This window comes from Hyperolius riggenbachi, chromosome 12, assembly GCF_040937935.1.
Source record: "Hyperolius riggenbachi isolate aHypRig1 chromosome 12, aHypRig1.pri, whole genome shotgun sequence".
NCBI classification, from domain to species: domain Eukaryota; kingdom Metazoa; phylum Chordata; class Amphibia; order Anura; family Hyperoliidae; genus Hyperolius; species Hyperolius riggenbachi.
The window spans coordinates 101,473,985-101,497,380 of record NC_090657.1 but is presented as its reverse complement, the minus strand read 5'-3'; the positions used below and the strand labels follow the sequence as shown (position 1 = coordinate 101,497,380).

The 23,396-nt window shown below is 44.7% G+C and overlaps 1 protein-coding gene across 1 annotated transcript in view; it reads right to left on the bottom strand.

The window, feature by feature from the left end:
* The window catches only part of RAPGEFL1 (Rap guanine nucleotide exchange factor like 1), a 131,555-nt gene that overhangs the window by 65,195 nt on the left and 42,964 nt on the right, over positions 1 to 23,396 (bottom strand). The window contains exon 2 of the mRNA XM_068264590.1: positions 436 to 514. Coding sequence (XP_068120691.1) covers positions 436 to 514 — 79 coding nt within the window. The remainder of the gene's footprint in view (positions 1 to 435; positions 515 to 23,396) is intronic.

Genomic DNA, 23,396 nt, shown 5'->3' with positions numbered 1-23,396 from the left:
TGCCAAGGAGCCCCAGCAGAGTCCTCAAGGAACACTTAGGTTCCAGGAAAGCCTGCTATAGATAGTGACAGCTAGCCAATGGGCGTGGCTTGTTGAGGGAGGAAGGAATTGCTATAATTTGCCACTAATGCCTCATTTGCACTCCATACACATTACAACAAAAAAAAGGGCTTTAATATTTCAGAGAATTTCAAACTAAATGAATAGAACATACAGAGGCCTTGGCTGTCTCCTCATAGGAGCTCACCATGTCATAACATTACTGAAGCCATTCCGCGCAGCAAACACAAGGCTAACAAACCTTTTAGGCTGCAAATGGTGGAGCATAATATCTGAAAACAGCTCTTTGCACAGTGCTGAGCATACAAGGCCACATACAAGCCTAACAATGCAAATAATAGAACAGGAACATATAGCATAACATGAGAAGGATATTATTGCTGTAGCTGGACCAGGAGTTCATCCGTGGGCAGAAACAGAGTGTGGGTGAGGATAAAATCGTCCAGTGCTAATTCTGCAAAGAATGAGAGAAAAGGAAAAATATGAATGCGCTTTCTCAGTACAGTGCTGTAGCAATGTATAGAGGAATTCTATAGCAAGTAAATCAAAAGCCATCTTTCATTCTACTTAACATGTAAAAACTCGGTTACAATGGACTTTCCTCTCTTAGGGCCCGCTCTACTAGGGCGATTCCCGCTAATCGCTGAAGTGCTAGCGCTTTTAAAATCACTAACGCAATTATAACTGATTGGCAGTGATCTCACTGCCGCGATTGCCGCCGATTGCGGGCATTCTGCATTCGCGAAATGTGTTACCTGCAGCATTTGCCTCGAGCAATCGGGGTACAGTGCTTAAACAAGCGTTGATCGCGATCGTCGGGAATCACAGACGTGTACAATGATTTTACCGAGCTAACCGCGGTAAAATCACCTGCGCAACACGTTTTTTTCGGGCTTTTTAAGTGTGAATGGGCCCTTAAGGTGACCATACACTTAAGGTGGCCATACACTGATAGATTAGACTCCATACATACTGGCTTGAGGCAGAATTAGAACACCTTATCAAAGGGCTCAAATCCCACATCAAAGGCAGCAGACTTACCAGTACACTATCAAGCTGACCCAGAGGGAAGGCCAAAATAGATTAAGGAGCCCAGAGAGGAGGACAAATGGACATACAGTATGAACGGATTCAGTGTTATTAATAGGGCCCATTCACACAAGTCTGATTGAAACATATCTGTTCACCCTGTTCTGAAAAAAGAATCACAAAGTCCCAACCAGCACAATTTTTATGAACACCGACAGAAGATGAACATAACAGCACTGCTACTTTGGCATGTCTTATGCAGCTTATATGTCTGCCGGGTGTCTCATTCCGTGGAGGGTGACAGCGTTTGTACTGTCACCATCCATGGCACTGCACAAGTGATGTGTGAACCTAGGTTTATACGATAGCAGGGCAATCTCACTGCTGGTAAATGATGTAACTGGCAGGTACCTACTGGATGGAACTGATTTTCGACCACTGCAGGTGCTTGTAAACCGTCTACTGATGTACTGATGCCCTGCCTATGTGATATGATAGACTTATGTCTGGAGAGGCAGCAAGGATGCTCACTTTGCTTTACAACTGTCAATGCCATCATATTTCTCTTTGCCATGTGAGACAGAGAATTATACCTCCTCATAGTCTAGTGTTCATCTCAAGACATGGAGAAGTACACCACCTCAATCTACTGTCCATCTCAAGACATGGAGAAGTACACCTCTCATAGGTGTAGTGTTTATCTCAAGACATGAAGAAGTACACCACCAGATAGGTCTAGTGTCCATCCCAAGACATGGAGAAGAACACCACCTCATAGGTCTAGTGTTCATCTTAAAACATGATGAACAACATCACCTCAGTATAGAGTTCATCTCAAAACATGAAGAACACCTCCTCAGTCTAGTGTTCATCTCAAGACATATAGAAGTACACCTCCTCATAGGTCTAGTGTTCATCTTTAAAATATGAAGAACAACACCACCTCAGTATAGTGTTCATCTCAAAATATGAAGAACAACACCACCTCAGTATAGTGTTCATCTCAAAATATGAAGAACAACACCACCTCAGTATAGTGTTCATCTCAAGACATGAAGAACAACACCTCCTCAGTCTAGTGTGCATCTCAAGACATATAGAAGTACACCTCCTCATAGGTGTCTCTCAAGACATGGAGAAGTACACCTTCTTATAGGTCTAGTGTTCATCTCAAGACATGGAGAAGTAAACCTTCTCATAGGTCTAGTGTTCATCTCAAGATATGGAGAAGTACACCACCACATAGGTCTAGTGTCCATCCCAAGACATGGAGAAGTACACCTCCTCATAGGTCTAGTGTCCATCCCAAGACATGGAGAAGTACACAATCTCATAGTCTTGTCCCATGTGCCTTTCTCACTTCATAGAATCGCCGCCAGAGACTCCGTCCTCGACTAGTTTCGTTACCGACACATAACTCATCAGGAGATGGAGTCTCTGCAGCATGCAGCATTAAAATAACCTCATAAAAAATGAGGTTATTTTAATGCCGCACGCTGCAGAGACTACATTTCCTGATGAGTCATGTGTCTATAACGAAACTAGTAGAGGACGGAGTCTGTGGCGGCGATTCTATGAAGAGAGAGAGGCACATGGGATGAGAGTGTGCAGCGGGGATTGATACCACGGCGGTCAGACCGGGAGACCGCGCGGGGAGAGCCCGCTGTAAAACTCAAAGCTCTGTGACACATCTAAGAAAAGTGAGTGCAATATATGAATAAACACGATTTATTTTTAAAGCAATGTTGCGCGATGATGGTTTATTATGATTATTCTGAGGTATTGTGCTGATCAGTATATAGGAGAAGATATCTGCAGGAAGACTGAGAGGGTCTGATCGAGTGAGGGGAGCCCAGTTAATGCCCCACATGCGAGAAGAGACCACTGTAATAATGGTCCATCCCATTTGGTGAGTGTATCACTGAAGGGTGTTGGTGGAGGTTTTGTAAGCCACATATGACAACGGGAGCGCTGTGGAGATAAAAGTTTGAAATCAAGTGAATAGATTACCTCTGTCTGGGAACTCCAGCGATCTGGTCACAGATTACTGAATGTGGATACATTGTGATATACTATATATGAACTGGGACTCCAATTGATGTTAACAATTTTATATTACTTCTTATACCTGTTTTACGGTTTGTGACACCTGGCGTGTCATTTTAGCACAGTTGATATTGTGTATCTATCTGTACTTTGTATGTTAGTGCGCAGGGATATTTGACATATAGTGATTACACCATCTCATAGGTCTAGTGTTCATCCCAAGACATGGAGAAGTACACCTCCTCATAGGTCTAGTGTCCATCCCAAGACATGGAGAAGTACACCCCCTCATAGGTCTAGTGTCCATCAAGACATGGAGAAGTACACCCCCTCATAGGTCTAGTATCCATCCCAAGACATGGAGAAGTACACCCCCTCATAGGTCTAGTGTCCATCCCAAGACATGGAGAAGTACACCCCCTCATAGGTCTAGTGTCCATCCCAAGACATGGAGAAGTACACCCCCTCATAGGTCTAGTATCCATCCCAAGACATGGAGAAGTACACCTCCTCATAGGTCTAGTATCCATCCCAAGACATGGAGAAGTACACCTCCTCATAAATCTAGTGTTCATCTCAAGACATGTCCTGCCCTTTCATTCTGCCCCTGATTCCCCACATAGACCTCAATTCACTAAGCAGTTTAGACTAGCCTATTGATGGTTTTTAGTCTATTGATGGTTTGGTATAAATCAGTTGCATCAAAAGGGAATCCAGTAATAATTACCGAATGTTTTAGACCTGTTTTTAGACCTGGTCTAAAACATTCATTAATTAGGTCGGTAAAGCAGGGGAAATGATCAAAGATGCAATTTACAAACGAGTAGTGACATCCTTCTCCTCTGATGAGCTCTCCTCTGGATACAAATTAAAAAGAAACCGTGACCAAGAATTGAACTTCATCCCAATCAAAGAGGAACTTCAGTGAAAATAATGTAATAACTAATTATGTATAAAAGATTTAGTCAGTGTTTGCCCAATGGTAAAATCTTTTAAATCCCTAATTGACATTCTGACATTTTTTACATGGTGACATTTTTACTGTTGGCAGGTGATGTAGCTGCTGCATGCTTTTTTGGCAGTTGGAAACAGCTGTAAACAGCTATTTCCCACAATGCAACAAGGTTCACAGACAGGAAACTGCCAGGAGTACCATGGTCCTCAGAGTCTCTTGTGGGAGGGGTTTCACCACAATGTCATACAGCGCCCCTGATGGTCTGTTTGTGAAAAGGAATAGATTTCTCATGTAAAAGGAGGTATCAGCTACTGATTGGGATAAAGTTCAATTCTTGGTCGGAGTTTCTCTTTAAACTCCTGCATAATTAATACAAAAGGTTCCATCCTCGCTTCTAAAATACCTCACAGAATTACTTAACCGACAGAAATCAGCTGGTCTAATCTCTGTCAGAAAAAGTGGGTGTGGTTACTACTTGTTTGCCTTTGTGAATTGCATCTATGTTTTGAATCAGGATGATACCAATTATACAGGAAATGAGTCTGAAGAAAACGTATTAGCTGATAGCTTACTTTTTATTCTTTTGAGTTAACCAATAAATGGTATCATCCTGATTTAAAACTTCTTGATTTCCCGCACACACCCTCCTCATTAGTTGTGCAACACAAAAGCATGTCTGGATTTGTGCCCTGGCTTGTTTCCCTCTGCAAAGAAATGGCACGCCCGATTAATACCTGTACAACAAAGTGTGCTAAATGTCTTCACACATCTACATGACTACTGTGAGCAAGAAGCTGAACACTTCCAGGCAAATGTACAAATCCATTCCAAGTTACATAAGATGTACCTGCTGCATGGCCCTGATCTGCAGGTTACAGAATGCTGTTTATTACACAAAAGTCATCCTAGCAATAACTCAATAGTTATGTTCCATACATTATGCTAGTTTCTCAACAAGTGTTACCCAGGGGGTACCTATAATGCAGGGCTGTGGAGTCGGTACAAAAATCATCCGACTCCAACTCCGACTTCTCAGTTTATGAAACCACTGAGTCCAACTCCAACTCCAGGTACCCAAAATTGCTCCGATTCATCAGTTTATGAAACTACCGACTCCGACTCCAACTACCCAAAATTGATCTGACTCCGACTCCTCAACTCCTTAGTCTAATTTTTACATAGGCTATGTATTTGGTTCAAAAATCATCCGACTCCTCAGTTTATTGAAACCACCGACCCCAACCCCAGATACCGAAAATTACCGTACTCCAACTCCACAGCCCTGCTATAATGTGCTCATGGGTTACATGACCATTTCACAGTCAATTTAATATAGTAATAGTAGACATTTAAAGGACCACTAAAAATAAGCAGTTCCAATCTGACTGGTTTTGGACTACTTAATCCCTCATGGGGAGTTCTCAGTATTTCTTTCATTTTTTTTCAAAACCATTTCGTAAACGGTAGTTGCTAAGCCTAACTGCCAAAAAAATGTGTGAGTACGGAGGCTGCAGCTCTATTTTGGCAGTTAGACTTAGCAACTGCTGTTCATGAAATGAAAGCTTTTGAAAACAAAGAAAACCCAGAGAATCCCCCATGAGGAGATGGACTAGTCCACAACTTGAAAGATCTGTCAGATTTTAACCGCTTACATTTTTCGCTATAGTGGTCCTTTAAAAAAAACTATGAATAAAACAAAGAATAAGTAGTACTAATAGACAAAAAAAGCAAAAGAAAAGGTTTATAAACCATTTATGCATAATTATAGAGTGATTTTAACAAACAATAATGTTTCAGGTGGTACTTAAAGAGACACTGAAGTGAAAAAAAATTATGATATAATGATTTGTATGTGTAGTAGAGCTAAGAAATAAAACATTAGGAGCAGATACATAAGTCTAATGTTGTTTCCAGTACCGGAAGAGTTAAGAAACTCCAGTTGTTATCTATGCAAATTGTCATTGAGCTCCACGACTTTCAAAGTCGCAGAGAGCTCTGTGTTCTGAAGGTTGTTATCTCAACTGTCTGTCAAAGTATTTTCTTTTTCTTGGCAGAGAAGGGCTCAAAAGTTCACAGACTGCTCTGTAAAATCATTTAGAATGCTGAGTAGTGTGTAAACTGCAAATATTAGAGAAGGATGCGATGTTTTTAAAAAAAACTATATAACTGAAAATAAAAATATGAGAATATTTTCGTTGCTACTAATGTTCTAGAAATTATCCGTACTACACAACCGATTCATTATATCATAATTTTTTTCGCTTCAGTGTCTTGTAACACACCACAGGGGGTTGAAGGCTAACAAGGGGTACATGCTGCAATATAGTTGGAAACCACTGACATACATAACTGAATATTTTAGAAACCAGGACTACGCTATGGATACATTATACAGATATCAGCACCTGTCCTGATAGCCTATTATCAAGAGATCACTGTAAACTCTACAGGGTCCAGGAGATCATTGTTTTATGTAGAAACCAATACTGTGGGATCCTGTCCTGGTAAGCTATCGTCAGGCAATCCCTGTACATTGTATAGGGACCAGGAGATCACTGCTTTATGTAGATCCTGTGCTGATAAGCTATCGTCAGGAGATAAATGTACATTGTATAGGGACCAGGAGATCACTGCTTTAAGTAGATCCTGTCCTGATAAGCTATAGCCAGGAGATCACTGTACATTGTATAGGGACCAGGAGATCACTGCTTTATGTAGATCCTCAGGGGCACACCCAGGATTTTTAAGGGGGGGGGGATTCCTGAAAGGTCTTCCTCAGCCATGCACAATACAATATAATATGCCATCATGCTGGGTACACATAATGCAATTTCCTGTCCAACTGACCGACTGACAACGGAATCAATCAGGAGCAGTTTGGATGCAGATAATGAAGACAACTGACATTGCTAATGAAGGGGAAAGTGAAGCATTCACACAGCAGGGCACAGGGCTGTGCTCATGCCTGATTCTGTTAAGTTACCCAGAGCTGCTCCATGCTCTATACACACGCTGCTGCTCCATTCTCTGTACACACACTACTGCTCCATGCTCTATAGTAAAGTAGTAGTATCTGGCCGCACTCCCCTAGTCGTATGTAAGGCGCAACGATGCAGCCACCAGAGCATCAGGTGGCAATTGACAATTTGTATAGCAGAACGATCAGCACACTCAGAAATATGATGAAAAACTTTAAGCTCGTTTAATACAAAAAAGTTTCCATAAATGCACTTCGTTTGCAACAAGGACCAGCAACTTGCAGTAGATAGGCGCCAAAGACACCCGTCAAATGCCTGCTGGCCGACTTGTATAAAAAGTCTGTGAGGGAATAGAGTCCAAGATCCACACTTCCCAGAAAAAATGTGCCTCAGAACATGGTGACAGACACTGGCCTAATGCTGTTTCAGGCAGCAGCCCATCTTCAAGCCAATAAATGTGCACTTTTATCGGAGTGCAAATTTATAGTGCTGATCCTTCTGCTATACAAATGCTCCATGCTCTATACACACGCTGCTTGCTGCTCCATGCTCTGTGCACACGCTGCTGCTCCATCCAAAGTCAACTGTAGCAGGAAAAGAAAGGGGACAGCGCTGTGAGCTGCAGACATTCTGGTGTCTCAATTTGTGCCTGTCCCAAACACTGCACTGGCCTTGGTCTGAGGGGGGATTCTGGGCAGCTGCAATCCCCCCCTGCGTTTGCCTAGTATCCTGTCTTGATAATCTATGGTCAGGAGATCACTGTACATTGTATAAGGACCAGGATATCACTGATTTATGTTGATTCTGTCCTGATAACCTATCGTCAGGAGATCACTGTACATTATTCAGGGACCAGGAGATTGCTGTACATTATACAGACACCAGCACTACTAAATTTTGTTCTGGTAACCTATAGTGAGGAGTAGCAGTAGAATATTGTACTGTGTTAGCCATCAGTAAAAGTAAAAAGTTTTGAATCAGGATGATACTATTTATTGGCTAACTTAAAAGTATATATAAAAGAGTAAGCTTTAGTGAGGAGATGAATATATTATAAAAGGACCCGTATATTAATGCATTATATAGAAACCAGCGCTGTGGGATCCTTTCCTGATCATTATGTCAGGGGGGGGGGGGTCACTGAGTATTATATATTGACCACCACTGTGTGATCCCGCCATGTCCTAATAATCTATACAAGGCAGATCGCTGTATGTTATATTGATGGGATCATGTCCTGATACTCTGTTGTCAGGGTGGATCACTATTCATTAGAGACCAGCACTGTGGGATCCTGTCCTGATACTCAGCTGTCAGGGAGGATTACCATACATTAGAGACCAGCACTGTGGAATCCTGTCATCATACTCTGCTGTCAGGGTGGATCACCATGCATTAGAGATCAGCACTGTGGGATCCTATCATCATACTCTGCTGTCAGGGTGGATCACTATGCGTTATGCTGGGAATACACGTTTCGTTTTTGCCTTCGTTTTAGCCTTCGATTCGTTCGGTAAACGAATCGAGTGTTGAAAACGTATGTGAAAATAGTCATAATCTCATTATAGTTTCGATTAATAGACCCCAAAAATGAACGACTAGTGATCGAACATGTTTGATATTATTTCTCTTTATCCATCTAATCGAGCCATTGGTAGGCTTTATGGCTGTTCAGATTGATTATATATTCGTTTATGCCGTCCGTCCCTGTACTACGTTTCGTTTCTTTGCAGCCTTCGATCATTGGAAAAACGAAACCATCAGAATCGAAAAAAAAAACGAAACCGTGGGTGGTGATATTAACCGTACGATCGATTATTTCGGGATCGAAAAGGACAAAAGGCACAATCGAAACGAAGGTTTAAACGAAGGCAAAAACGAAACGTGTATTCCCAGCATTAGAGACAACCACTTTGGGATCCTGTCCTGATACTCAGCTGTCAGGGAGGATTACCATACATTAGAGACCAGCACTGTGGGATCCTGTCCTGATACTCAGCTGTCAGGGTGGATCCCCATACATTAGAGACCAGCACTGTGGGATCCTGTCCTGATACTCTGCTGTCAGGGCGGATCACTCACTATACATTAGAGACCACCACTGTGGGATCCTGTCCTGATACTCAGCTGTCAGGGTGGATCCCCATACATTAGAGACCAGCACTGTGGGATCCTGTCCTGATACTCAGCTGTCAGTTTGGATCATCAGGCATGATGACTTCACATGATGCAACAACATAAATGATCAGCAAAGCATACACTGAATTAAACTGAAGCGTGTGACCATCTGATGACAAATCTCACATATATTTAGTCAGGAAAGGGTAAATCTTTTTCTTCCATTCGCTTTGAGTAGAGCAAACACTGTGACAGTCCCCTCTTCCCACGCACCTTGTTAGTAAGAGAATAGGACAGGCCCACTGCACACAGAGCCTCACAATTCTGCACTAACCGCCATAATAATAGCTCAGTATTACAAGTAGCAACATGAAAATGGGGATATAGCATGCAATTTAACCTGTACAATAAATACTGGTTTCTATTCTCGTAAACAGTGTAAATGTGACTGCAGCGTGTCATGCAGGCTGGGGTGACCGATCCCCACAGTTTTACGCACCACTTCATTTCAAGCCGCCAAATCTGTAGATTCTGGGGTGCGCGTATCAAGTGAACAGGCAATCTGTTTGATTGATGTGGTGGGGGCGGGTAATTAGGAGGAGGGGATGTTCAATAGAACTTCAAGTCTTGCTTCAACCTGCTGCGCAATCTGTTCTGTACTTATGGAGAGGATTCAGTGCTCTATACACTTCTAGGGGGTGTAAGTATTTATATTACTGCATATCATTAATGTTGCTCATATATAACAATCAGATTATTCAATAACTGCATAAATTATAGAGGGGCAAAGTGCAGGAGACTAGGGCAGCCAATCAGCAATCATTTTTTGGGCTGTGGCCCATTAGAAATCGCAATTGCTTAATCGCTTTTGTAGTGATTTTTGCAGCATTTTCCAAAGCGATTTCTGGCGTTTTTTTGATTTAGTGCTAGCGATATGTAAAGCGATTGCGATTTCCATTAGCAAAAGCTTCATGGGTACAGCAAGTGGTTTTGGGTAGTAAAAGCGATGTAAAAACGATTCGCACAGCAGCTGAAAAGTGATTTAGCAGCAATCACAACCACTCCACTGTGGCATCACCTCCTCAATTCATTAACCTAGCGCTTTTGGAATTGCCGGTGATTCCAAAACGTTGCTGAAAGCTCCCTAGTGGGTCCCAGACTTTAAAGTGAACCGGAACCTCGCCCAGGATGGCCAGCCACGTGCAGGACGGAGCGCGATCGAGGGTCGCGTGCAGCTAGGGCTGCCGAAAACAAAACTGGCTGGCTGAAAGGGCCCGGAGGATTGGGTTGTCCCATTTTTTTTCTTTTTTTAACTCGGTTAAGGTTCACTTTAAAGAGAAACTGTGACCAAGAATTGAACTTCATCCCAATCAGTAGCTGATACTCACTTTTACATGAGAAATCTATTTCTTTTCACAAACAGACCATCAGGGGGCGCTGTATGACTGATATTGTGGTGAAACCCCTGCCACAAGAAACTCTGAGGATGTGGTACTCCTGGCAGCTTCCTGTCTGTGAACCTTGTTGCATTGTGGGAAATAGCTGTTTACAGCTGTTACCAACTGCCGAAAAAGCATGCAGCAGGTACTTGCAGTGACATCACTTGCCAGCAGTAAAAATGTCACCATGTGATAAATGTCAGAATGTAAATCAAGGAGAGGAAAGCTTTTACAATGGGCAAACACTCACTAAATCATTTGTACATAATTATTGTAAAAATGAAGCACTTTTTTATTACATAATTTTCACTGGAGTTCCTCTTTAAGTTGTTAGCACAGAAAACTAAAATAAGATTGGTGTTGCATGGACTACTGCATTGCACACTTTATCACCACTCTCTGCATTGTGTTACGCTCACCATGCAGATGTGGATAATGAGCTGCTGCAGAAAACAATCTAGAACTCCCCAGTCTTACATCTTCTCAGGTAGTGATTTCCCCACGTTGTCCACTCAGTCTATTAGATTTCTGCTGAAAGTTTAAATGGAAAGTGAAGCGCTATTGTAGTACCAACCAATGCACTGCCAAGAATTCCTCACCGATTCTCCCCCACCCACTTCATGATTTTCCAACATGTGTGATCACACTTTCAATCAATAAATTACCCGAAATCAAGTAAAACTTGATTGATTAGGCATACTAGAGGCCCGAACACATCCCACGGGGGATTCGAGACCCGAGACGGACTGAGATTGTATGATGTGGGGGGACACAAACGCGGCACAGGTGTGATGACACACGGCGGGTGAGCAAAGAGAACAAAGCTATTGGCTGTCGCTCAGTCGAATTGATCCACCTGGTGGATTGCTGGAAGTCAGGGGCTGGCTGCTGTACACACACTGGATTATCAGCATACCGTATATGGTCGTTATCGGCTGCCTCAGCCGACATTAATCTAGTCAACACATGGCAGGCAGATTTAGATTTTCCTTAGCTAAAAACAACTGTTTATAATCGTTTTCGGACAGAAATCTGACATGCAATTGTGATCTAATCCAACCTTAATCAGATTGAATGGGCAATACTCCCATGTGCATGGTTTCCATTAGCTATATGCATATAATGCAGGGAGTGGTTATAAATGTGCAAGTTTTTAAAGACAGCAGAGTTAAAGAGACACACCCAGTGAGGATGTGGCAAACACCATAGTAAAGATCTGCCAGCTTCACTACATAAATGTGCAGAGATTTATCATGGTCAACAGATCATACTGAAAGAGGCACTGTAAAGACATAGTAGACTGCAGTAAATTATTTAGGACCCTCTTTCAAAGTAATGTTCCTGGTTTAAGCATTAGAAACACTTCCTATGGCTATATAATAACTCTTCCCTCCCAGTGATGCTTAGCCTAGGCTGATTAGATATTTGGAATTCTCACCCCAAGAGAATTCTGGGAGACCAGGTAAATTTTCTACTGGCTTCAAAATTCTCAGAAATGAACATTCTGCAGAGATCACCTGCCAATACTAAAGATTTTGCCAATTGTGATAAATTTCAGAGTATAAATCAGGGAGAGGAATGATTTCCACAATGAGCAAACACTGGATAAATCATAAATAATGTAAAATAAAAAAAATAAAAAAAAAAGCAATTGTATTGATTACCGTATGTTATTTGGACTACAGTTCCTGTTTGGGATTTGAAACGCCTTATAAGTTTAATCATTTCGGGACCAGCCGCCTAACCCCCCTTAAGGACCAGGCATTTTTCGGTGGGGGGGGGGGGTGCGCGCGTTTGGGGGGGGGGTCAGGCGGCCGGATCCCCTCTGTGGCTGGCCGGGCAGTGTCCCCCCATGGTGGCAGGTGTCCCCCCTTTCGCCAGCAGCCATCACTCACCTTCCAGGCTCCAGCGATGAGCCGCAGTAGCCCCCTCTTCTCCGGCCGGCATCTCTGCTCCTAATGCCGCTCAGTTCCAGGTCGCGGCTGGGACCCGGAACTGAGCGGCATTAGGAGCGGAGAAGCCGGCCAGAGCAGAGGGGGCGCCGATCGTCACTGGAACGGCAGGGAGGTGAGTGGATCCTCTTCTTTCTTCCCCTGCCGCCGCCGCTGTAAAGTGATCACTACGATCTGCCAGCAATCGTAGTGATCACGTGATCAGCAGCCATACGCGATGGCTGCTGATCACTGAGGGGAGATGTCAGCTGTCATATGACAGCTTAATCTCCCCCTCCGGGTGCGCACGATCGCACTGGGAGCAGGCCGGCGTAGATTCTATGCCGCATCAGGCTAGAACAGCCACAAGTGCGGCATAGAATCTAATGCAGGCGGTCTGGAAAAGGTTAAAATCACAAGTTGCCCATCTGTGACTTAAAGTGGTCTGAAAGCCAGCATTTCTACTTTGCTCTAAAAGATTCCTCACAGCTTGAAAGCTACTATCCCAGAATTCTTTTTTTAGCAGATCATCACTGAAATGGTTAAACAAAGCACTTTGTCCTGCTATTCAGCTTCAAATCCGCATCCAACCTGGAGATAACAGTATCTTTGTTTACATTCCAATGTTGTTACAATGTGTGTAAACACGGTGCAACAAGTGAAAAAGAGCTCTCTGTGAAGCTCTCTGTGCTTCAGACACACACAGTTCAGAATAGCTCATTAGAAGATGTTAATATACAGTATAATAAAAAGCAGTTTGAATAAAATGCTTTTAGGGCAAGATAAACTACACTTTGGAAACTTGTAATTTGTAAACAGACAATATAACTTCTGCACAAAAGCAAATATGATAACTGTATGAGTAATAAAAAGTAGGAAAACACATTTTTATTGAATGTTATGTCAGAGTTTCCGACCACTTTAACCACTTCCCGACCGCCGTATGTACAATTGGCGGCCGGGAAGTGCACCCCGCAAGGACCGCCGTATTGACAATTGGCGGCGGTCCTTGTAGGGGCATGGGCGGAGCGATCGCGTCATCAGTGACGCGATCCTCCGCCTCCGCCTGGCGCCGCTCACCCGCCGCAACATCCCGCCGGCTATACGGAAGCGCCGGCGGGATGTTAACCCCGCGATCGCCGCATACAAAGTGTATAATACACTTTGTAATGTTTACAAAGTGTATTATACAGGCTGTCTCCTGCCCTGGTGGTCCCAGTGTCCGAGGGACCACCAGGGCAGGCTGCAGCCACCCTAGTCTGCACCAAGCACACTGATTTCCCCCCCCCCCTGCCCCAGATCGCCCACAGCACCCATCAGACCCCCCCCTGCCCACCCCCCAGACCCCTGTTTGCACCCAATCACCCCCCTAATCACCCATCAATCACTCCCTGTCACTATCTGTCAACGCTATTTTTTTTTTATCCCCCACCCTGCTCCCTGCCCCCTCCTGATCACCCCCCACCCCTCAGATTCTCCCCAGACCCCCCCCCCCCCCCCAGACCACCCCCCCTGTTTACTGTATGCATCTATCCCCCTGATCACCTGTCAATCACCCATCAATCACCCGTCAATCACCCCCTGTCACTGCCACCCATCAGCCAGCCCCTAACCTGCCCCTTGCGGGCAATCTGATCACCCCCCCACACCAATAGATCGCCCGCAGATCCGACATCAGATCACCTCCCAAATCCATTGTTTACATCTATTCTCTCCTCTAAACACCCACTAATTACCCATCAATCACCCATCAATCACCCCCTATCACCACCTGTCACTTTTACCTATCAGATCAGACCCTAATCTGCCCCTTGCGGGCACCCAATCACCCGCCCACACGCTCAGATTGCCCTCTGACCCCCCCTTATCAATTCACCAGTGCATTAATTACATCTGTTCTTCCCTGTAATAACCCACTGATCACCTGTCAATCACCTGCCAATCACCTATCACCCATCAATCACCCCCTGTCACTGCCACCCATCAATCAGCCCCTAACCTGCCCCTTGCGGGCAATCTGATCACCCACCCACACCATTAGATCGCCCGCAAACCCGCCGTCAGATTACCTCCCAAATGTATTGTTTACATCTGTTATCTTCTCTAAACACCCACTAATTACCCATCAATCACCCATCAATCACCCCCTATCACCACCTGTCACTGTTACCTATCAGATCAGACCCTAATCTGCCCCTTGCGGGCACCCAATCACCCGCCCACACGCTCAGATTGCCCTCAGACCCCCCCCCTTATCAATTCGCCAGTGCATTAATTACATCTGTCCTTCCCTGTAATAACCCACTGATCACCTGTCAATCACCTGCCAATCACCTATCACCCATCAATCACCCCCTGTCACTGCCACCCAACAATCAGCCCCTAACCTGCCCCTTGCGGGCAATCTGATCACCCACTCACACCAATAGATCGCCCGCAGATCCGACATCAGATCACCACCCAAGCGCAGCGTTTACATCTATTCTCTCCTCTAAACACCCACTAATTACCCATCAATCACCCCCTATCACCACCTATCACCACCTGTCACTGTTACCCATCAGATCAGACCCTAATCTGCCCCTTGCGGGCACCCAATCGCCCGCCTACACGCTCAGATTGCCCTCAGACCCCCCCTTATCAATTCGCCAGTGCAATATTTACATCTGTTCTCCCCTGTAATAACCCACTGATTACCTGTCAATCACCTATCAATCACCCATCAATCACCCCCTGTCACTGCCACCCATCAATCACCCCCTGTCACTGCCACCCATAAATCACCCGCTGTCACTGCCACCCATCAATCACCCCCTAACCTGCCCCTTGCGGGCAAACTGATCACCCACCCACACCAATAGATCGCCCGCAGATCTGACATCAGATCACCACCCAAGCGCAGTGTTTCCATCTATTCTCTACCCTAAACACCCACTAATTACCCATCAATCACCCCCTGTCACTGCTACCTATCAGATTAGACCCCTATCTGCCCCTAGGGCACTCAATCACCCGCCCACACCCTCAGAATGCCCTCAGACCCCAGCCCTGATCACCTCGCCAGTGCATTGCTTGCATCTATTCCCCCCTCTAATCACACCTTGAGACCCCCATCAATCACCTCCTGTCACCCCCTAGCACACCTACCCATCAGATCAGGCCCCAATTTGCCCCGTGTGGGCTCCTGATCACTCGGCCAATCCCTCAGATCCCCCTCAGACCCCCTTCCGATCACCTCCCCAGTGCATTGATTGCATCTATTTTCCCCTCTAACCACCCCCTGAGACACCCATCAATCACCTCCTGTCACCCCCCTAGCACTCCTATCCATCAGATCAGGCCCAATACAACCTGTCATCTAAAAGGCCACCCTGCTTATGACCGGTTCCACAAAATTCGCCCCCTCATAGACCACCTGTCATCAAAATTTGCAGATGCTTATACCCCTGAACAGTCATTTTGAGACATTTGGTTTCCAGACTACTCACGGTTTTGGGCCTGTAAAATGCCAGGGCGGTATAGGAACCCCACAAGTGACCCCATTTTAGAAAAAAAGACACCCCAAGGTATTCTGTTAGGTGTATGACGAGTTCATAGAAGATTTTATTTTTTGCCACAAGTTAGCGGAAATTGATTTGAATTGTTTTTCTTCACAAAGTGTCATATTCCGCTAACTTGTGACAAAAAATAAAATCTTCTATGAACTCGCCATACACCTAACGGAATACCTTGGGGTGTCTTCTTTCTAAAATGGGGTCACTTGTGGGGTTCCTATACTGCCCTGGCATTTTAGGGGCCCTAAACCGCGAGGAGTAGTCTAGAAAACAAATGCTTCAAAATGACCTGTGAATAGGACGTTGGGCCCCTTAGCGCACCTAGGCTGCAAAAAATTGTCACACATGTGGTACCGCCGTACTCAGGAAAAGTAGTATAATGTGTTTTGGGGTGTATTTTTACACATACCCATGCTGGATGGGAGAAATTTCTATGTAAATGGACAATTGTGTGTAAAAAAATCAAACAATTGTCATTTACAGAGATATTTCTCCCACTTAGCATGGGTATGTGTAAAAATACACCCCAAAACGCATTATACTACTTCTCCTGAGTACGGCGGTACCACATGTGTGGCACTTTTTTACACCCTAAGTACGCTAAGGGGCCCAAAGTCCAATGAGTACCTTTAGGATTTCACAGGTCATTTTGCGACATTTGGTTTCAAGACTACTCCTCACGGTTTAGGGCCCCTAAAATGCCAGGGCAGTATAGGAACCCCACAAATGACCCCATTCTAGAAAGAAGACACCCAAAGGTATTCCGTACGGAGTATGGTGAGTTCATAGAAGATTTTATTTTTTGTCACAAGTTAGCGGAAAATGACACTTTGTGAAAAAAAACTATTAAAATCAATTTCCGCTAACTTGTGACAAAAAAATAAAAACTTCTATGAACTCACCATACTCCTAACGGAATACCTTGGGGTGTCTTCTTTCTAAAATGGGGTTCCTATACTGCCCTGGCATTTTAGGGGCCCTAAACCGTGAGGAGTAGTCTTGAAACAAAAATGACCTGTGAAATCCTAAAGGTACTCATTGGACTTTGGGCCCCTTAGTGCAGTTAGGGTGCAAAAAAGTGCCACACATGTGGTATCGCCGTACTCGGGAGAAGTAGTATAATGTGTTTTGGGGTGTATTTTTACACATACCCATGCTGGGTGGGAGAAATACCTCTGTAAATGACAATCTTTTGATTTTTTTACACACAATTGTCCATTTACAGAGGTATTTCTCCCACCCAGCATGGGTATGTGTAAAAATACACCCCAAAACACATTGTACTACTTCTTCCGAGTATGGCGATACCACATGTGTGGCACTTTTTTGCACCCTAACTGCGCTAAAGGGCCCAAAGTCCAATGAGTACCTTTAGAATTTCACAGGTCATTTTGAGAAATTTCGTTTCAAGACTACTCCTCACGGTTTAGGGCCCCTAAAATGCCAGGGCAGTATAGAAACCCCACAAATGACCCCATTTTAGAAAGAAGACACCCCAAGGTATTCCGTTAGGAGTATGGTGAGTTCATAGAAGATTTTATTTTTTTGTCAAAAGTTAGCGGAAATTGATTTTAATTGTGTTTTTTCACAAAGTGTCATTTTCCGCTAACTTTTGACAAAAAATAAAATCTTCTATGAACTCACCATACTCCTAACGGAATACCTTGGGGTGTCTTCTTTCTAAAATGGGGTCATTTGTGGGGTTCCTATACTGCCCTGGCATTTAGGGGCCCTAAACCGTGAGGAGTAGTCTTGAAACGAAATTTCTCAAAATGACCTGTGAAATTCTAAAGGTACTCATTGGACTTTGGGCCCTTTAGCGCAGTTAGGGTGCAAAAAAGTGCCACACATGTGGTATCGCCGTACTCAGGAGAAGTAGTATAATGTGTTTTGTGGTGTATTTTTACACATACCCATGCTGAGTGGGAGAAAGATCTCTGTAAATGGACAATTGTGTGTAAAAAAAATTAACAAATTGTCATTTACAGAGATATTTCTCCCACCCAGCATGGGTATGTGTAAAAATACACCCCAAAACACATTATACTACTTCTCCTGAGTACGGCAATACCACATGTGTGGCACTTTTTTGCAGCCTAACTGCACTAAGGGGTCCAAAGTCCAATGAGCACCTTTAGGCTTTACAGGGGTGCTTACAATTTAGCACCCCCCAAAATGTCAGGACAGTAAACACACCCCACAAATGACCCCATTTTGGAAAGTAGACACTTCAAGGTATTCAGAGAGGGGCATGGTGAGTCCGTGGCAGATTTCATTTTTTTTTTTGTCGCAAGTTAGAAGAAATGGAAACTTTTTTTTTTTTTTTTTCACAAAGTGTCATTTTCCGCTTACTTGTGACAAAAAATAATATCTTCTATGAACTCACTATGCCTCTCAGTGAATACTTTGGGATGTCTTCTTTCCAAAATGGGGTCATTTTGGGGGTATTTATACTATCCTGGAATTCTAGCCCCTCATGAAACATGACAGAGGGTCAGAAAAGTCAGAGATGCTTGAAAATGGGAAAATTCACTTTTTGCACCATAGTTTGTAAACGCTATAACTTTTACCCAAACCAATAAATATACACTGAATGGGTTTTTTTTTAATCAAAAACATGTTTGTCCACATTTTTCGCGCTGCATGCAGCCTCGGACAGGCCCACCGAACCACCGATGGTCCCATCGGTGGGCCCCGGCCGTCCCGCCTCCTGGGGGCCCCAGTGCTAAAAAGGAGGGGGGCTAAGCGCAGGAAGGGGGGACATTGTGCACAGATCGGCGGGGAGGGGGCGGAAGCCTCCCCCCCCCCTCCCTCACCTAGGGGCCCCCCTTCCGCGCTCCCCCCCTCTCCAGAATTGCAGCCAGCGGCAGCAGCGGGGATGAATCACTTAACGGCATGACACGGAGATCCATAGCTCTGCGTGCCGCTGGCTGGTCTGGTCTCTCTCTGGCTCCTGAACTGACTGTCCAATCACGCTCTCGCAGGAAGTACTGCGAGAGCGTGATTGGACAGTCAGTTCAGGAAACAGAGAGAGACCAGACCAGCCAGCGGCACGCAGAGCTATGGATCTCGTCATGCTGGTAAGTGATTCATCCCCGCTGCTGCCGCTGGCTACAATTCTAGAGGGGGGGCCCCTAGGTGAGGGAGGGGGGTTTCTGGTGTCTGCTGCCCACATTACGATTTTCTGGTCACTGCTGCCCACATTGCGATTTTCAGGTGTCTGCTGCCCACATTACGATTTTCAGGTGTCTGCTGCCCACATTGCGATTTTCAGGTGTCTGCTGTCCACATTGCGATTTTCTGGTCACTGCTGCCCACATTGCGATTTTCAGGTGTCTGCTGCCCACATTGCGATTTTCAGGTGTCTGCTGCCCACATTACGATTTTCTGGTCACTGCTGCCCACATTGCGATTTTCAGGTGTCTGCTGCCCACATTGCGATTTTCAGGTGTCTGCTGCCCACATTGCGATTTTCTGGTCACTGCTGCCCACATTACGATTTTCTGGTGTCTGCTGCCCACATTGCGATTTTCAGGTGTCTGCTGCCCACATTGCGATTTTCTGGTCACTGCTGCCCACATTGCGATTTTCAGGTGTCTGCTGCCCACATTGCGATTTTCAGGTGTCTGCTGCCCTCATTGCGATTTTCTGGTCACTGCTGCCCACATTACGATTTTCTGGTGTCTGCTGCCCACATTGCGATTTTCAGGTGTCTGCTGCCCACATTACGATTTTCTGGTCACTGCTGCCCACATCGCGATTTTCAGGTGTCTGCTGCCCACATTGCGATTTTCAGGTGTCTGCTGCCCACATTACGATTTTCTGGTCACTGCTGCCCACATTGCGATTTTCAGGTGTATGCTGCCCACATTACGATTTTCTGGTCACTGCTGCCCACATTACGATTTTCAGGTGTCTGCTGCCCACATTGCGATTTTCTGGTGTCTGCTGCCCACATTACGATTTTCTGGTCACTGCTGCCCACATTGCGATTTTCAGGTGTCTGCTGCCCACATTGCGATTTTCAGGTGTCTGCTGCCCACATTACGATTTTCTGGTCACTGCTGCCCACATTGCGATTTTCAGGTGTCTGCTGCCCACATTGCGATTTTCAGGTGTCTGCTGCCCTCATTGCGATTTTCTGGTCACTGCTGCCCACATTACGATTTTCTGGTGACTGCTGCCCACATTGCGATTTTCTGATCACTGCTGCCCACATTACGATTTTCTGATCACTGCTGCCCACATTGCGATTTTCTGGTGACTGCTGCCCACATTACGATTTTCAGGTGTCTGCTGCCCACATTGCGATTTTCAGGTGTCTGCTGCCCACATTACGATTTTCTGGTCACTGCTGCCCACATTACGATTTTCTGATCACTGCTGCCCACATTGCGATTTTCAGGTGTCTGCTGCCCACATTACGATTTTCTGGTCACTGCTGCCCACATTACGATTTTCAGGTGTCTGCTGCCCACATTGCGATTTTCAGGTGTCTGCTGCCCACATTACGATTTTCTGGTCACTGCTGCCCACATTACGATTTTCTGATCACTGCTGCCCACATTGCGATTTTCTGATCACTGCTGCCCACATTGCGATTTTCTGGTGACTGCTGCCCACATTACGATTTTCAGGTGTCTGCTGCCCACATTGCGATTTTCAGGTGTCTGCTGCCCACATTACGATTTTCTGGTCACTGCTGCCCACATTACGATTTTCTGATCACTGCTGCCCACATTGCGATTTTCAGGTGTCTGCTGCCCACATTACGATTTTCAGGTGTCTGCTGCCCACATTACGATTTTCTGGTCACTGCTGCCCACATTACGATTTTCTGGTCACTGCTGCCCACATTACGATTTTCTGATCACTGCTGCCCACATTGCGATTTTCTGATCACTGCTGCCCACATTGCGATTTTCTGGTGCCTGCTGCCCACATTACGATTTTCTTGGTCACTGCTGCCCACATTACGATTTTCTGATCACTGCTGCCCACATTACGATTTTCTGGTGCCTGCTGCCCACATTACGATTTTCTGATCACTGCTGCCCACATTGCGATTTTCAGGTGTCTGCTGCCCACATTACGATTTTCAGGTGTCTGCTGCCCACATTGCGATTTTCAGGTGTCTGCTGCCCACATTACGATTTTCTGGTGACTGCTGCCCACATTGCGATTTTCTGGTGCCTGCTGCCCACATTGCGATTTTCTGGTGCCTGCTGCCCACATTGCGATTTTCTGGTGTCTGCTGCCCACATTGCGATTTTCTGGTAACTGCTGCCCACATTGCGATTTTCTGGTGTCTGCTGCCCACATTGTGATTTTCAGGTGTCTGCTGCACACATTGTGATTTTCAGGTCTCTGCTGCCCACATTACGATTTTCTGGTCACTGCTGCCCACATTGCGATTTTCAGGTGTCTGCTGCCCACATTACGATTTTCTGGTCACTGCTGCCCACTTTTGGGGGGGGGGGGTATCTGCCACCAACCTGATTGCATTTTGGGGGGGTATCTGCCGCCAATTTGATTGCATTTTGTGGGGGTATCTGCCGCCAACCTGATTGCATTTTGTGGGGGTATCTGCCGCCAACCTGATTGCATGTTGTGGGGGTATCTGCCGCCAACCTGATTGCATTTTGTCGGAAAATCTGCTGCGATTTGACTACTTGATGAATTATCATGAGGCATGTAACTACTTGAATATTTTATCTAAAATGTATCTGGTCGGACCTAATCTCTGTGAATAACACCGCTACTTATGTTGTGTTTTTTTTTTTTTAAGTCTGCCCATGACTCATCGTGACCACGCCGATGTTCCAGTGCGTGGTGACACCCATTTACTTTCGCTGCGGCGCGCTGCGCGCGCCGCATGTGGACATATCCCTATTGGAGACTGTCCTCAGAAGTGCTCACAATCTTTTCCCTACCATAAACTCATGCAAAATTTCTAGAGTACATGTGTATGTGAGCCCAAAATGGGGGGGGGGGGGCGAGGAGGAGGGGATCGGGGGGGGGGGGGGGGGGCCCGGGCTGAAACTTCCTTGGTGGGCCCTTAGTGTCCCAGTCCGACCCTGGCTGCATGTATACAGAAATTTTACTTTATTTGAAAACTGTCAGCACAGAAAGTTAAAAAAATCATTTTTTTGCCAAAATTCATGTCTTTTTTGCTGAATATAATAAAAAGTAAAAATCGCAGGAGCAATCAAATAGCACTAAAAGAAAGCTTTATTAGTGACAAGAAAAGGAGCCAAAATTCATTTAGGTGGTAGGTTGTATGAGCGAGCAATAAACCGTGAAAGCTGCAGTGGTCTGAATGGAAAAAAAGTGGCCGGTCCTTAAGGGGTAGAAAGCCCTAGGTCCTCAAGTGGTTAAAGGAGAGGATCGGTAAATGCTGTTAGTTGCATCTAACTGGAACATTTGTTATTCTGTTGTCTTCTTTTTATTCTTAGAAAAATAAGACTTCTAAAAATAAATGTGGTAACTTATATAATGAACACTTTTGCTTTTAACACTTTTACTTTGTATATCTTATATATCCTAGAGTTGTCCTTTTAAGTGACATTCCACTCACGTTGAAGGAAAAAAATATCCCTCTGTTCAGATTTATATATTACAAGGATTTTGATGCTTAGTGTGTTTTGCCTTCTTAAAACAGAATTTATTTGCGATAATTCAGTTTTAATTAAACATCTGTTGTTACCCACAATGCACCAGCACTTCAGGTTTCTTATCTTGAATTCTAAGCAAAGATAGAAACAGCTGACAGGAAAATGCCTATTGTGTGTGCATCAGTTTGCTGATTGCTGCAGGTGACTACTCCAGGTTTGTTGCAGAGCTTCCTGCTTTGTGCAGAAAACTAAAGCAAGAATGTAAGAATAATTAAGTTGCTGCTGAGAAACTGGGCACACTGTTCCACATATATTGATCTTACAGCTGTTTAAAAAAAATGCTATTTAAACAAACTGGGCCTCTTTCTGTAGTTGCTTTATTGTGGTTTACTAGTTAGAAGGTTCAGCAGCTTATACATTATACAGTATTCAATAGGTATGGACAATAGCGTGTACCCCGGTCTGATGGATCATAAATCACAAAAACTAATTGTAATTGAAAGGGCACTGCATTACCAAATTAGTGAATACTGCAGGGGAAGTAACATGGAAATAAAAAGAAGAAGACAAAAGAAGATAAAATAAGAATAAAGATCGGTGCAGGTCAAAATCTCAAATCAAATTATTTCTCAAGCTCTGCATTAGTAAGCATGTAGATTCATACATCTGAGT